At 48.1% G+C, this 13,894-nt stretch overlaps 1 protein-coding gene across 1 annotated transcript; it reads left to right on the forward strand.

Moving 5' to 3' along the window:
• Positions 1-30: 30 nt before the first annotated feature.
• Positions 31-7,404, forward strand: MRM1 (mitochondrial rRNA methyltransferase 1). Its single transcript, XM_005154463.3, has 5 exons — positions 31-868; positions 1,335-1,428; positions 2,657-2,777; positions 6,465-6,584; positions 6,711-7,404. The coding sequence occupies exons 1-5, from the start codon at positions 99-101 to the stop codon at positions 6,758-6,760; spliced, it is 1,155 nt and encodes a 384-aa protein (XP_005154520.3). The 5' UTR covers positions 31-98; the 3' UTR covers positions 6,761-7,404.
• The last annotated feature ends 6,490 nt before the right edge of the window (positions 7,405-13,894 follow it).

A 13,894-nucleotide genomic window follows, 5' to 3' on the forward strand; every position in this document is an offset into this window, starting at 1 on the left:
CTCCTGCGTGCCGGTGCTGCCGCGGTCGGAGCTGGTCTCGGTGTGTTCTCCCGGTGCCCGTGGGTACCTGTACCCCTGGAAGGGCCTTCGGGGCACCAATGGAGCTCCCGGCCTGCCTGTGGAGGGCCGCGGGGCTGGTACACGCTCGTTGCGGCCCGTGGTGGAGGGGCCTGAGGGGCTGCTCAGCTAAAGGTGGGCCTGAGGTAGCACCGGGCCCTGTGGGAGGTGGCGTTCGGCTTCACTCTCCAGCCCTGCCGAGGGCTTGTCGGGCGTCCAGCACCTCCCCTGAGAGCCTGGCTACGCAGAGCCAGGCAAAACCAGAGCACAGATCCCAAGAGAGAGGGGCCAGGCTGGGTGCCCCTGCCGCCGGCGAGCTGTGGAGCTCGAGAGGAGGCGGCTTGTGGAAAGCGAGGAAGAGGATGGAGAGAAAGCCTCTGGTCATTGCAAGGACTAAGGGCTCCGAGATCTTGTTTGGGATCTCCCCGTGTTCCCTGGCTCTCTCTCAGTCGAGAAGGGACCTGTTCAGGTTATTCCTCAAGCAGAGCAGTGGCTCTCGGCGTTTTGTTATGAGTGAGTTAGTCCTTCAAGCCACGGCCCGGGGAGTCCCTGTGCACTATGTCAACAGGAAACAGCTGGATGCTCTTTGCCGAGATCAGGTCCACCAAGGAGTTTGTTTGGAGGCCACTCCTCTGCGTTTCAAGAGTTTGGAGGAAGCTGAAAAGCCTGATTTGAGGGATGAAGAGAGCCCAAACCGGCAGCTCATTTGGCTGGTGTTGGAGCAGATCCAGGATCCCATGAACCTGGGGGCACTGTTGCGCTCCGCTTACTTCTTGGGGGTGGACAGAGTGGTGACAAGCCGGAGGAACAGGTATGGGGCTGGTTGGTTGCTCCTTCAGCTCTTCTCTGTCTTTTCCTGCTAGTTCTCAATTTGGTTTCCGGCCTGCATTGCTCGACAGCTTCTTTAGAGGGCTTTCAAGGACTGAGCTTGAGCTGAATTTAGGCAGCTGCTGCTTTGTGCTGCACTCTGCAGGGAGGTTGTGGGATGTGGTGTTCCAGGCTGGAAAGGAACTTCCCTGGGCACCCGTTGTTGTAACCCACTTTGTGTTTCAGTTGTCCATCGGTGCATAAAACTGCACCCTATTTCTTGGGTTATTTTCTGGGCCCTTCTATTCTCCATAGCAAAATACATCCATATAGTGAGCAAGATATCTAGTGGTCTATTTGGAATTGGGCTGCAGAGGCAAGAGAAGGAAACAGAGAAACAAAAATCCTCCTGGATTTCCTTTGGTTTTTTGCTTTTATATGATGCTTTTCCTTTCTTTTTTCCCTTGCAGCTGCCCCCTGACGCCAACAGTGAGCAAAGCTAGCTCTGGAGCTATGGAAGTCCTCGATGTCTACAGCACCGATGATCTCCAGAGCTTTTTGAAGGTAGAGTGATCCACATTTTTTCCCTTTCCTATGAAGAAAGCTCAGATATTGCACGTGTTGAACAGAAAGACAGTACAGGAAAAGGATCTCCTATTTGCATGTGTTCCTGTTCTGCGTTCCTCTCTGCTGCCGGTGGTCTGTGCTGTCGGACCACCTCTGACTTGTGTGCACAACCAACCCCATTCCAGACGGGGGGGGAAACAGGTCCGAGTTGTGGGTGTTCTGGAAGATAGTGAGAGCAGGGTAACGCTGTGTCTATCTCCTGTGAGGCTGCGAGCTCGGTAAGACGAGGTCTGTGTCCCTTCCTCTCTGTGGGGACCGAAGCTGCTTGCCGCAGGTCCTGCCTGGCGTGTGTCGGAGGTTGCATTCCAGAGCCCAGGCACATGATGGCAGCATTGGGCAGCCTTTGGAGCAGCAGAGAGAGGAGAAACCAGGGCTGGTGTGAGCTGCTAGGAATCTTTTTGCCTGTACCTCTGTGGTGAGATGAGAGAGGTCCCTTTGCAGAACGTGCTGCAAAAGGAAGGAGGACACACATGGGAAGGGATGATGGGTCTGTGGCACCTTCAGGATGATGGTGAAATGAAAGCTATATCAAACATATTGATACTCAGTTGAAACACCTGGAAGGATCAATTTGTGACTGTAAATCTTTAATTAGTAACATATTGACCCATTGCAGCAGTTCATGTAATTGGACCCAGATTCACTCCCCCAACCCTTGGCATTGCTTGGCCATTGCAAATGTGATATAATGGAATGTAAAAGGTGCCAGTTTCAATGGAAATGAAGCTGGCAAGAAACAGCAGCTCCTTTATTGTTAAAATGGATTTCCAAGACAAATAATAAAAGCTCTTTTTACTAAGGAGCAGGAGGGAAAGCCGCTTCTCTGGGTATGTGAGGCACTGAGTGCTCTGCCTTTTGTATGAGCTGAGTTTTGGCATCTGAGTTTACTTGCACTTGTGTTTCAAAACGTTACCATGGGCTTCTGATGGCTGAGCCTGCACTTGAGAGCTTCCACTGCATTGCTCTGTGGATTAGCCCGATGGTAATTTATTTAACACTACTCTTTGTGTGCTTTCCTGGCAAAAAAAAACCCTTCCTAAAACTATTTTATGGGGGGAAAAAAGAGCTTATTTTGTTGCTGTAAAAAAGAAATCTGTTTATATACATGGCTTAGTTTCTTTTGCTTGAAAAGAAGGCAGGTTTTAACATTTATTTCTCTTTCTAGGCTAAAGCTGCAGAAGGCTGGGAAGTCCTGGGAACGGTCAGCAACCCTGAGGATGCAGAGAATATCCCTGTCATCAGCTGCTCGGAATTTCAGTGGAATAAACCCGTTATTATAGTAATAGGTATTGCATTTGACTGAGCTTTGGGCTTGGTGGAAGTGCATGTGTGAGGAAGAAACGGGTGATGTTTCACTCCAAAGGTAGTTGTGGGTCTGTTGCATCACATCACACTTTGGTCTGGAAACAAAGAGCTGAGAAAGAAGTAATGGAATGATCTGGCTGCAAATGAAATAGGGAGCCAGAAGAACAAGTTGCAGGAGCAAACCAGTCTGTGTAGGTGAACAGGGAATTTAGCAGCTGCATGGGGTCTAGGTGGTGGCAGTTTTCAGTGGCAGGACAGGTGTGCGACAGTGTAGCCACAGGCTGTTGTTTTGCGTTGTGTTCTGTGGTGCTTTTGGTCCCTTCCTATAGTCTTGAACCTGGATTTTCTGTGTTGGCAAACCACAAACCTGAGTGAGAGACCAGGAAGTGCATGTTTGCTTTTGCTGTGCTGAGGCTGGAAGGATGAGGTGAGCCATGTCTTTGCTGTGTCATGTTTGCTCTTTAAAAATACAGGACTGTGTGTCTGTGCCCAGAAAGAAGCATGAGGAGAGAGACCAGTCAGTGGTGGCTTTGTACACCTAGGAGAAGGTGGCAGGAGCTGTTGGTGGCTGTGCTACCATCAGGAGGAGGAGGTGTAACCTCCCTGCTAGACCCGTGTGCTGTTTTGTAGGCAGGGTTTGGGTTTGTGCAGCAGTGAAGGGGAATAGCAGCCTCATGGCAGCTAGAGAAAGAAATTCACCCCAGAGTGCTGCTCTAGGCACCATTGTGTGGCCATGCTGTAGCTCCCCCACTTTGTGTCACCTGGCGCAAGGGCTGCTTTGAGCTTGTACACTTGGAAGTAGTGTCACGCTGGCGATGAGCCATCGAGGGGCTGTAATCCTGCCCTGTGCTGTGGTTTTCTTGGCTCAGAAGAGATCCCTTTAATTAAAATGTTTATTGAACTCCTAGAAATACTGACAAGACAACGCCGCAAATCTGGCATCTCTGCAAGATGTGTGGAGCTATATTACAAAGGGAGCAGGGAGGCTGGCAGCGCTGCTGATGGACCACAAAGAAATGCATCCCAGAAATGACGACAGCACCAGGAGAGAGGAAGGGGGCGAGAGTGGCAGTGGTGTCGTTACCTTGAGTTATGAGAGATTTCTCCAGGAAAAAGTCCAACTATCCTTTTGTCTGGGGAGATTGGAGGCTGATTGGTAGATGCATGAGGAGAGCTCCCGGACCTTGCAGCAGTAATGATTTCAACTCTCTGCTGAGCACTAACTCTTGGCTGAAAAGAAAATTGAACATTACAGTTGTCTGATGCTGAGGTTGTTGGAAGAAGCATCCTACATCTGAATATGTAGCGTAGCTGCAGCAGAGATAATTCAGCTTGGTCGTGAGCTCCTGAGCACTGCACAGATTGTCTTGTAAGTTAAGCATTTGCAGACTTGAATTCCCCCTCCTGGCACCTTGCTGGCTTGGCAGAGAGTGATTTGGACAGTCCAGCTTCAAGTTGTCTGCACTGGAGTCATTGCTGAAGGTGACAGGCAGGCTGGCTGCCCAAAAGACTGGGAGCTGTGTGTGAACAGGAACAGACTGGGAGCACTTAAACGTCTGTGTAAGAAGAGCTTCTGGGTAATTTGTTCTTACACCTTCAGTCTTTTGCTCAGGCTGTTTGTGGAACTGGTGGGTTTATCTTCTCTCTTCTGCCTGGATTTGAACCTCCTGCACTGAGAGCTGCAGTTGTTACACTGGTGTTAATTGGAAATGGGGCAGGAAACCTGGTTTATCATCTTGTCCAAGCTCTACTTTTTGAGGACTGTCAGTGAAGGATAAAGCTAAGAGATGGGAGTCAAAGGTCTGAAGTGGGAAGTGTTTTTGTTCACCAATATAAACTAGGATTTAATCTGATTCAGTCAATACTCCCTCCCTCGTGTCACACTGCGCAGGTCTTTTTGCCCTCAATTTATGGTTCCTCATTATTTTAAGCAGCCAGAGCCATAAAAAGCTTTGTAAAAGCTGGAAGCAAAATTACTGTCTTTATTAGGATTTGTAAGACTCTTATCAGGGAGAGGATTGCTCCAGGAGCCATCCCATCTCTGGCAATAGCTGCTGTCCCAGTTGGAGAGTCCCATGAGAGTGTGGTTTGAGAGACTTAGGAGGCAAATATGACAGTAAGTTGTAAAACTTTTCTGTGTTGAATCAGGAACAAGTAGGATAATATGTTTTCTTTTCTGGAAGCATCCCTGGAGAACTACAGTCTTAGCAACGAAGAGGCAGGCCAGGCTGTGAGAGGCCTGTCTTCCATTCCTGTGTCACCCAGGCTTCTGCTTGGATAACTCACCCAGGCATTGCCTGCATTGCTGGTTTACAGCAGGAGGAAAATAGTGGGATTTTGGTTTTCTAGAGGTTTGCTTTACCTCAGCCAAAGGATGCTCTTGCCTGCATGGCTTATTTTGTGCAGGAAGGTGATGTAAGATGGGTTACCCAAAGCATTCTTTTCCTTACCCAAAGTGAACCTTACCAGTTAAATCGGGCCAACAGAATGGAGTACTGAGTCTGGGATACTGAGTCTAAGATTCCAGTCTGTAAAATGGGAATAACAACATCTTCTTGCTGTGTGTGGTCAGAGGGATGTTGTGCAGATCAATACACATGGATCTGCTGGGGAAGTGCTGTGAATAGACACCAGAGGAAGAGTTCTGTGGCAGCTTAGCCCAGGAGGGATTTTGTTTGCCTTATGGAGTAATAAGTGGCATAGAAAGTGCTACTAAAACTTCAGGTAAGTGTCTGGTTTACGTGAAACAGCACCGGCCACATAGGCAGAGGTGCAGAAGCCCCTGGTTGGCAGCGTGTGCCCTGGCACTACTGTCCCAGCACAAGTCTGGCTTCAGCTGGGACCAGGGGCTGGCTTCCAAGCTGCTGAGCCTCTTTGGTCAGGGAGTGAGCAGAGAGCCTTTGGAATGAGCTGGCTGTTCCTGCAGCCATGTAGCTGTCTGTGTAGCTCTAAATAATGAATGTGGAAGAATTCTTTGGGGAGCTGAGCAGGCAGGGAGGTCTGTAGTCTTCTGCATTCTCACTTGTCTGCGTGCAGGATTGTTTAAAGCCTCTCCCTTTCCATTTCCCTTTGTGACAGTGTGAGTCAAACAACTATTAATGACCTGGGATAGATTTCAACTCTGTTTCACCAGTGTATCAGCCCAAACATATCAGGCCTGTTGGATGGTTTAACAACTAATCAATTGAAGCCTCTGGTTAAACTGTCTGCATTCACAAGTTGCACCCAGATGGTGGTACTGTGTGCTGAAAAGGCTGAACCCGTCACTATCAACAGGGATATGGGATTTGCTGGACCAGATCAGACCCACGGCTTCTTGGCTGCCTCATTCTTTGGCAGCAGCTTGTGTATGTGGGCACAGTGTGTGCTTGCATTCAGGCTACAAGGGTCTGTGCTCTATGCTCTGCATGCAGGTGTGGTGCACTGGTATTGTTCAAAACCACTTTGCATAGTGGACAACAGATCCGGGGAGCTGGAGTGGGCCAGGAAGGTGCCCCTCTCACCTCTGGTGGTTCTTGGCTGTTGTTGCATGGGAGTTGGTGAGGTTGCTGGTGAGCTTTGGGCCAAGGATGTACTTGTGACAGAGCATTAGTAAGGACTGTACTCGGGAGGAGGGAAAAGGGATGTAGCAGCAGCTGTGAGCTGACCTGAGAGTCTTTCTTCTGCAGGTAGTGAAGGGGACGGACTGTCTCTAGAGACACAGCTCCTGTGCCATCGGATGCTGGCCATACCCCCTGGCAGAGCCCTTCACCCTGGGATTGAATCACTGAACGTCTCTGTTGCTACTGGTGAGAACAATTCTAACACAAAGGCATCACAGTCTCATTTTCTGTATGTAAAAGTCAAACGTCCAGCCCTGCAGAATGATTCTCTTGTGGTTTAAAACATATATTTATTTATTTACTTTGCTACAGGTATTCTCCTGCACTCCATCTGCAGCCAAAAGCTGAGGCACGGTGACTGAAATGTTCGATTTGGTGGTGGAAGCTGCTCGGTTCTCTCTTGTTGTGGATATGGAAGTGCCCTTTCCAGGGTCTCCATCATTGCTGCAGTTTTTACAAGGGAGAGACACTGACTTGAGCCCTGTTTGGCTGATGCACTGTACCACCAGAACGCTGGCTTAATGCTGCATGTACTGGGTACCACCTCCCACCTACATCCTCTGAGAGGAGCGGCTGCAAGGAAGGGAGGCAAAGGTAGTTTTTTAAAGCAGACAGCCATATCCTTCAGTTCTTGTAGTAAAATTCCTGGTGATGGCTGTGAAACTTGTGCCTGTTACACAGGGGACTTAGTACATTGCTTGTGCTGTGGAGAGTTTGGGTTCTAGGTGAGAAACTGCTGCCTCTGCGAGTGCCCTGAGGCCACCACCCCTTAGCAGCCGAGAGTATGCTGGTGAGAGCCACGTATGATTTGGGACTACTGGGTAGCAATTTCCTCATGATGAGGTGGTTCCTCTGTTACCTGTTGGTGCTTGGATGTCTGAAAGCACCCCGTGTTGTATTTGGTTGTAAACAGGTCTGCAGCCCTGCCAAAGGATGGATGCAAGCTGTTAGAAAACAGCTGTAGTGGGAAAAACCACTGCCCATTGCAATAAAGCCTCCAAAAAGATTGGTTGTAGACTTGGATCAATCCTTTTTGTGTCATACATAAATCCAGAGTGTGACCAGTGAAACAGAGCACTTCCTTCAGGTGGGAAGAGGAATCAGGAATTCCTCTTCTTCCAAGGAACTTTCCTGTCCATGGTGGACCTGATCCTCCTGGGTGCTGGGCTGCCCCAGCACCACCATCCCGCTGATGGCATGGGCAGTAGGGTGAGGGTGCCTTCATTTGCAGATATCCTGGTTGAAGCCAAGCTGAATTACTGAGAACCAAATGAATGTTATCACTTAGCACCTTAATTATTTTATTTAGCTGCTGTGGCCCTTTGCATAGGATTCCTCATTAACACTTAATTTACAGTGCCCTTTAGGGATAATTTCAAACAATTCAGCTTAGTCTCCCCCTTCCCCCCTTCCAGATGAACAAGTAAATCACTCACGGTGACTAATTAGGACTTTCCTTTCAGCTAAATGAAGTCTGTAAACCCGGCTGTGGATGTGGAGGTTTTGTCTCCCTCAGAATGCCTGGCCTTGGGGATGCCTCAGGTGCCTGGGATAGGGATGAGATAGGACATGGAGCTCCTGAAAGGTGCTGAGTCTTCACTTGTGTGGTTGTGGCTGTGATGGGAGAAGGTGCCTTTCATGGATGCACATATCCTGAGCTGTGTCTGCCCCTTTGCCCTCTCCAAGGACAACCCCCAAATCCCTCTGAAATGACAGCAGTTGTGGCAAACGGGGCTTTGTTCCCTGAATCTGAAGGCAAGCTGGCCACTGAATAACAGTGGCATCGCTGGGGTGACATCTCTTGCATTCTGTGGGCTAAATTGTGCCTTTTTTTCCCTTTCCCCCTATTTTAATGCTGAAATAAATCACCCATGGGCCGGGGGGCTGCAGACCAGCCTCGCTGCACAGCTCTCACCTTGGGTACCCCAGCAGAGGGTGCCCGTGGCTCAGATTTGCTCATTCTCAGAGGAAAGATTCAGCACTTGAGGCTGACTAAATCCTTCCTTTGGAGCAGCAGGGATGAGGATAAAGCCGTTCATTCTTGACCTACAGGTAAGTATATACATTTCCAATTTCATAGGAACTGCTGTTTCTCCTTTTACTTACTTACTTATTTGAGCAGTACTTTAGCAGAAGAGGCACTTTATTGGCATCGTGTGTGTTTGAGAAAGCCGAACACCGTAGGACTATTCTCAGCCATTCCAAATGAGGAGGCAGGTGAGGAATGATGGAGCAGCTATTTTACTTCCAGGCGGTTCCCAAAAACCTGTGAAACCTCGATGCCCATGGCAGTTCTCCCAACAGGGTGATGTGGTACATGGAAGTTCCCATTTGTCCATTGATCATTGCACCTCCCCTGCAGATTTCCTTGTGCAGCTGTTGTATCTGTGGAGCACCTCGACTCGCCACTGGAGTATCAGGCAAGGATTACAGGCAGTTGCATAAGGCTTGGATTTTGAGAGACAGGGATTTAAGCGTGTAACTAGGGCTGCAGCTCAGACTTCTTTGCTTGAGAGCTGCAATACAGGCTCTTGTGAGTGCAGTAATCCCACTCTGGATGGCTCTGCTGTTCCCATGTAGCCTGTTTCCCTCGGTGGGAAGTTCTGGCCTCACTTTGTCTCACTGGGATCCCCCCTCTGGCCAGCTTTTGGATGCATCTGCCATGGATGATGCTTTCTCCTGCTTCAGGCTGAAACCTGTGAGGAGCACAGGGACCTCTGCGCACTCACACCTTTGGAGATGGAGCTTTGTGCTGTGTGACTTGCCCCTGATCTAATAAATGCGAGCCATTAATTGGATCATTGCCCACTTCTCCAGTTAATTTCCTGGGTATTTTTAAATGTTAAAATGCAGTTTTTATAGTCTTTCATTATTTTTAGCCTTAAGCTTCACTATAATCGTCCCTGTAATGTAACTGTAAAAAACTCCCAGCTTTGTATCATAAAAGGAGGACATTAATTGTCATTTTTTTGTGTGTATCAGCAAGATCAAAACGTGCTTCCTGATTACTTCTGTTTGTACATACAGCCTCTTTGATATTTAGATATGAATAAAGTGTGCGTGTGTAATGTGAAAGTCAGCTCTTCCCTCCCTGCTGCTTGGCAGAGGCTTATTTACCAAATGGAGTTTAAAATGTAGTCAGTGCCCTTCCAAAATGATTTCTCAACAATCAAAGTGTCTCTGAGCACAGTGGCACAATATTTGTCCCCCTTGGTTCAGAAGATGCGTGCGGAGCCTCGGCCTTTTAGTGCTCAGACAGGGGCAAGCACAAACCTTTTCATTTCCTCAAGTCACCTCCAGGGAGAACTGGCTGCAAGAGAAACTCATGCCCTGGATTTTGCTTTAGTGCACAGATTAACAACACGGGGAGGAATCCTGTTCCATCCAATCCATTGCTGGATTGCAGTGAGGATTCCTAAGGCTGGATTTGGGACAGGGAACACCTCTCCTTGCAAAGCTTGGAAGGGCTGAAGGGGACAACCTGGGGTGCTGCTGAGTGTAGGAGCCCACAGGGCCCCTTCCTCACTGGTAGTGAGGGATGCGCTGCTGCGCCACAGCCCCACTCCCAGTTTGTAAATGTAATCAACCTTGAGGTCTTGTTACTTCCACAGGTGCAATTAACATCACCATCTGCTAATCCCTGATTAACAATGTTTACAAATATGCTACAACATGTTAAAATGTGCTGGCACTATTATTTCCATTCCCTTTTTCTCTTCTCCCTGTTCCATTGCGGCTTTCCCGGCGACGGCTTCCGTGCATCCCACCCTTCATGCACAGACATTTTGGTGCCACTCTTTAAAGGCGCTGCTCAACTCCAAACCAGCTGTAGGAATGAGTTCACATCAGAAGGTCAGTGCTGCTAAATGGGATTTAATTGCACAGGGGTTGAGGTACCAACTGCTGAATCTGAAGAATAAAACTTTGTGGGGAGCGACGTACGGTGCAGTTTAAAGTGTGTTTTTTATTGATCATCCCACAAGTGATGTGTTAATGGGAAGAGAGGCTTTGCTTTGGGTTTCGTATTGATGTGGCATTGTAGTAATGTCACACAGGAATATTGTGGACAGGTTTCTAATATGAGAGTGTGTTTTCTATTAACTGCCTTCTTTTCAACGGAGAGAGGAATACATTATAGCCCTACTGTATGTCCTCCAGATCTAGGTTACATGTAATTGCTCAGTAATTGGTAGAACCATGTAAAAGCCATGGTATTTCCCAGTAAACCCTCCTAAGTTACCATGAAATTGAAGTGTGATATTTATTCTCTACAAAACTTGCTACCCAAATATCGTGTACTATCAGGTTTGGTGTCTCTGCAGTGCAGAAAGAAAAGAAAGAAAGGAAGAGAGAAAGGAAGAGAGAAAGGAAGAGAGAAAGGAAGAGAGAAAGGAAGAGAGAAAGGAAGAGAGAAAGGAAGAGAGAAAGGAAGAGAGAAAGGAAGAGAGAAAGGAAGAGAGAAAGGAAGAGAGAAAGGAAGAGAGAAAGGAAGAGAGAAAGGAAGAGAGAAAGGAAGAGAGAAAGGAAGAGAGAAAGGAAGAGAGAAAGGAAGAGAGAAAGGAAGAGAGAAAGGAAGAGAGAAAGGAAGAGAGAAAGGAAGAGAGAAAGGAAGAGAGAAAGGAAGAGAGAAAGGAAGAGAGAAAGAGAGAAGAGGAAAAGCTCTGGATTTGCACTGATCCCTTTCATCCTAAGGGCTGGGGGGTTCTGACCTGGAGACTCAGGGGTTATTTTGCTTTGAGGGAAGATGCTTTAACCTCCCTTAGGCTTCAGGCTCAGGATTATTGTGCTTATTTCAAGGCCCAACTCAAAATGATGGAGGTTTGGAGGTAGCTGATGGAGTTTGTGTGTTTTCAATGGAATAGTAATTACATGTACAGTGGTTTTTGAAGCCTTTGGAGATAAAGGAATTGTCAGTTCTCTGGGGGTGCATCTGCAGGTCACCTATATCTTGGCTTCAGCCTGGAGAATAGACCTTAGAGCAGCTCCAGTGCCTAAAGGGGCTGCAGGAAACCTGGAGTGGGGCTTTGGACAAGGCCTGTAGGGACAGGCCAAGGGGAATGGCTTTAACCTGGCAAGGGGAGACTGAGATGAGCTCTTAGGCAGAAGCTCTTCCCTGTGAGGGTGCTGAGGTGCTGGCACAGGGTGCCCAGAGAAGCTGTGGCTGCCCCATCCCTGGCAGTGCTCAAGGCCAGGTTGGATGCAGGGGCTTGGAGCAGCTGCTCCAGTGGAAGGGTCCCTGCCCATGGCAGGGTTGGAACTGGAGGAGCTTTAAGGTCCCTTCCAACCCAACCCATTCCATGATTCTTGTAAAGCAGGATGTTCAGAACTTTTCCCAGCTTGGCAATTTCCATCATTTTTTTTTGCTATTTTCTATATTCTGCCCTTTGTGAGGACTGCGCACTCATGAGCTTTTCCCCTCTGATGGTGGTTTTTGCCCCCTCCTGCACCAGGGCTGGGTGTGTTCAGTGGTGTCTCCTTAACACCCTCCATGTGGCTTTAAATACAGGCAGAAGTAATTGCCTTGCTTATGATCAATAGTTTCATATACTTTAAAATGTAACAACATGCTTTGAATTGATGCAGAGTTAAACCTGCCAATTTTGTTTCTCACTGGCCTGTTTTAGAAGCTGCAAACTCAGCAGTGCTTCCTGTGCTTGGCATGCCAGAGCTCAGCTGTTTTCTCTGGAGAGCTGAACATCCTGCATCCTGCACATCCCATGGATCCAGCCCTGATGCTGCCGGTTCCCTTTTCATGACCATGGAAGCTGCAGAGCTGCAGTTGGGTATAAATGTCCTTTCTTTGTATATTTTAAAGCTGCCTTTGATGGGTTTGTACAGAAGATAAAACATTTGCCTGATATGGTGGGTTCAGGCTCCTGGAGAGGTGTTGCCCAAGTGTCCTAGCACCTACCTTAGAGCTCATCCAGCTCCAACCCCTTCCACGGGCAGGGACACCTTCCACTGGAGCAGCTGCTCCAAGCCCCTGTGTCCAACCTGGCCTTGAGCACTGCCAGGGATGGGGCAGCCACAGCTTCTCTGGGCAACCTCTTTCAATATGCCTTTTCTTCTGTACTTTGGGGCTGGGTCATTGGGTACTGGCTTGGGATTGGGAGTGGGAACAGGAGTGAGGGGCTCCTGGTGTGAGAATAAGTAGGGGATGTGAAGTGATGCTGCAGGTGGTGCAGGATGGAGTTTGTCCTACCAGCATGCTTCAATCAGTGTATGGGGATAACATCATACATGAAATATACATATGCCATGGAATTACAGCAAGGAGAGTTTCCCTTTTCTATTTGGGATAATTCTTGGCACATGAGCTCCTTCCCATGAGATAAGGTGAATCAGGCAGTTTTGCAACCCCATCCCTGTTCACTGAGTATGGAGCAAGTTGGTGCCATAAACTCACCTTGGGCACAGGGTCTTCACAAGTAGGGAACAGTTAAGAGCAAGGGGGATGCAGGAGTGATGCTGAGGGGTTGTGTCACCCAGCAGAATAGATGAGGGGGGGTATCTGGCAGTGCCTTCTCAGCTTTGCCAACCCTCATTAGCATCTCTCAGCAGAGCAGAGCTTATTCAAACTCTGTATCACAGGGCTTTTGCTGGAGATTGCATCTGTGCCTAATATGCATTTTTATATAAACAAGGGTACTAAATGGCCTTTCAGTTCCCTCTGTAATGTCTTTTTTAATGGAAGGTCCTGAATTAAGAACATATATATATGACTCTAAGAATTTTCTAAGTGATATTGAAAACCTATTGTAAAGTAGGATTTCTCCTTGCAAAATTATTTTAATGAGGTTCCAGTTTATTTTCTGGCTATATTTTACTTACTTAATCCTCCAGAGGGGCTTTTGAGAGGCAGCATCTCATTTTCAATGCAACTGTTCTTAACATTAGGGAAAACTACCTTTCTGAAATGCATGAAGGGGGGGAAGAAAAAAAGGAAGAACCAGGGGAAGATGTACGAGATAAGAATAAACCTGAAAGGCTTTGAGGTGGTTTATGGCTTCTCTTGAAAGAATAACAGTTCATGTATTTTTGTTATGGTGGGGTTTAATGATGCTTGCAGGAAAAAGATAAGGTAGAAATGGAAATATAAAATTAAACCAGCAAAGTGGATGTGATTATTTTAGTTACTAGTATTACCTGGGGAAAACGCTCCTGGGGTTGCTTATCTCCACTAAATATTTGCTTTTCTAACAGGGAAGGCCCTCTGCATCGCCTGCAGTGAGGAGGGGAAGCTGCATCTTCTTGTGGTCCAGCACCTCAGAGGATGGAGATGTCTCTGCCAGAGCCAGCTGCCCCCTATGGTGGGTTCATCCCAGGGGTTCATCCCATTGCATGGGGCTGTTTCTGCCAGGGTTGTGCTGGGTGCCACGATGGGGAGATGAGCCCTGAGGGGCTTCAACGGCCTCACCTTTGTGTCTGTGGGGGGAGCAAGAGGAAGGCACAGTGGGACCTGGTTCCTGGTGACTGTGCCTGTTCTTGAGATGATT

This window comes from Melopsittacus undulatus, chromosome 13 (genome assembly GCF_012275295.1).
Source record: "Melopsittacus undulatus isolate bMelUnd1 chromosome 13, bMelUnd1.mat.Z, whole genome shotgun sequence".
Taxonomy (NCBI): domain Eukaryota; kingdom Metazoa; phylum Chordata; class Aves; order Psittaciformes; family Psittaculidae; genus Melopsittacus; species Melopsittacus undulatus.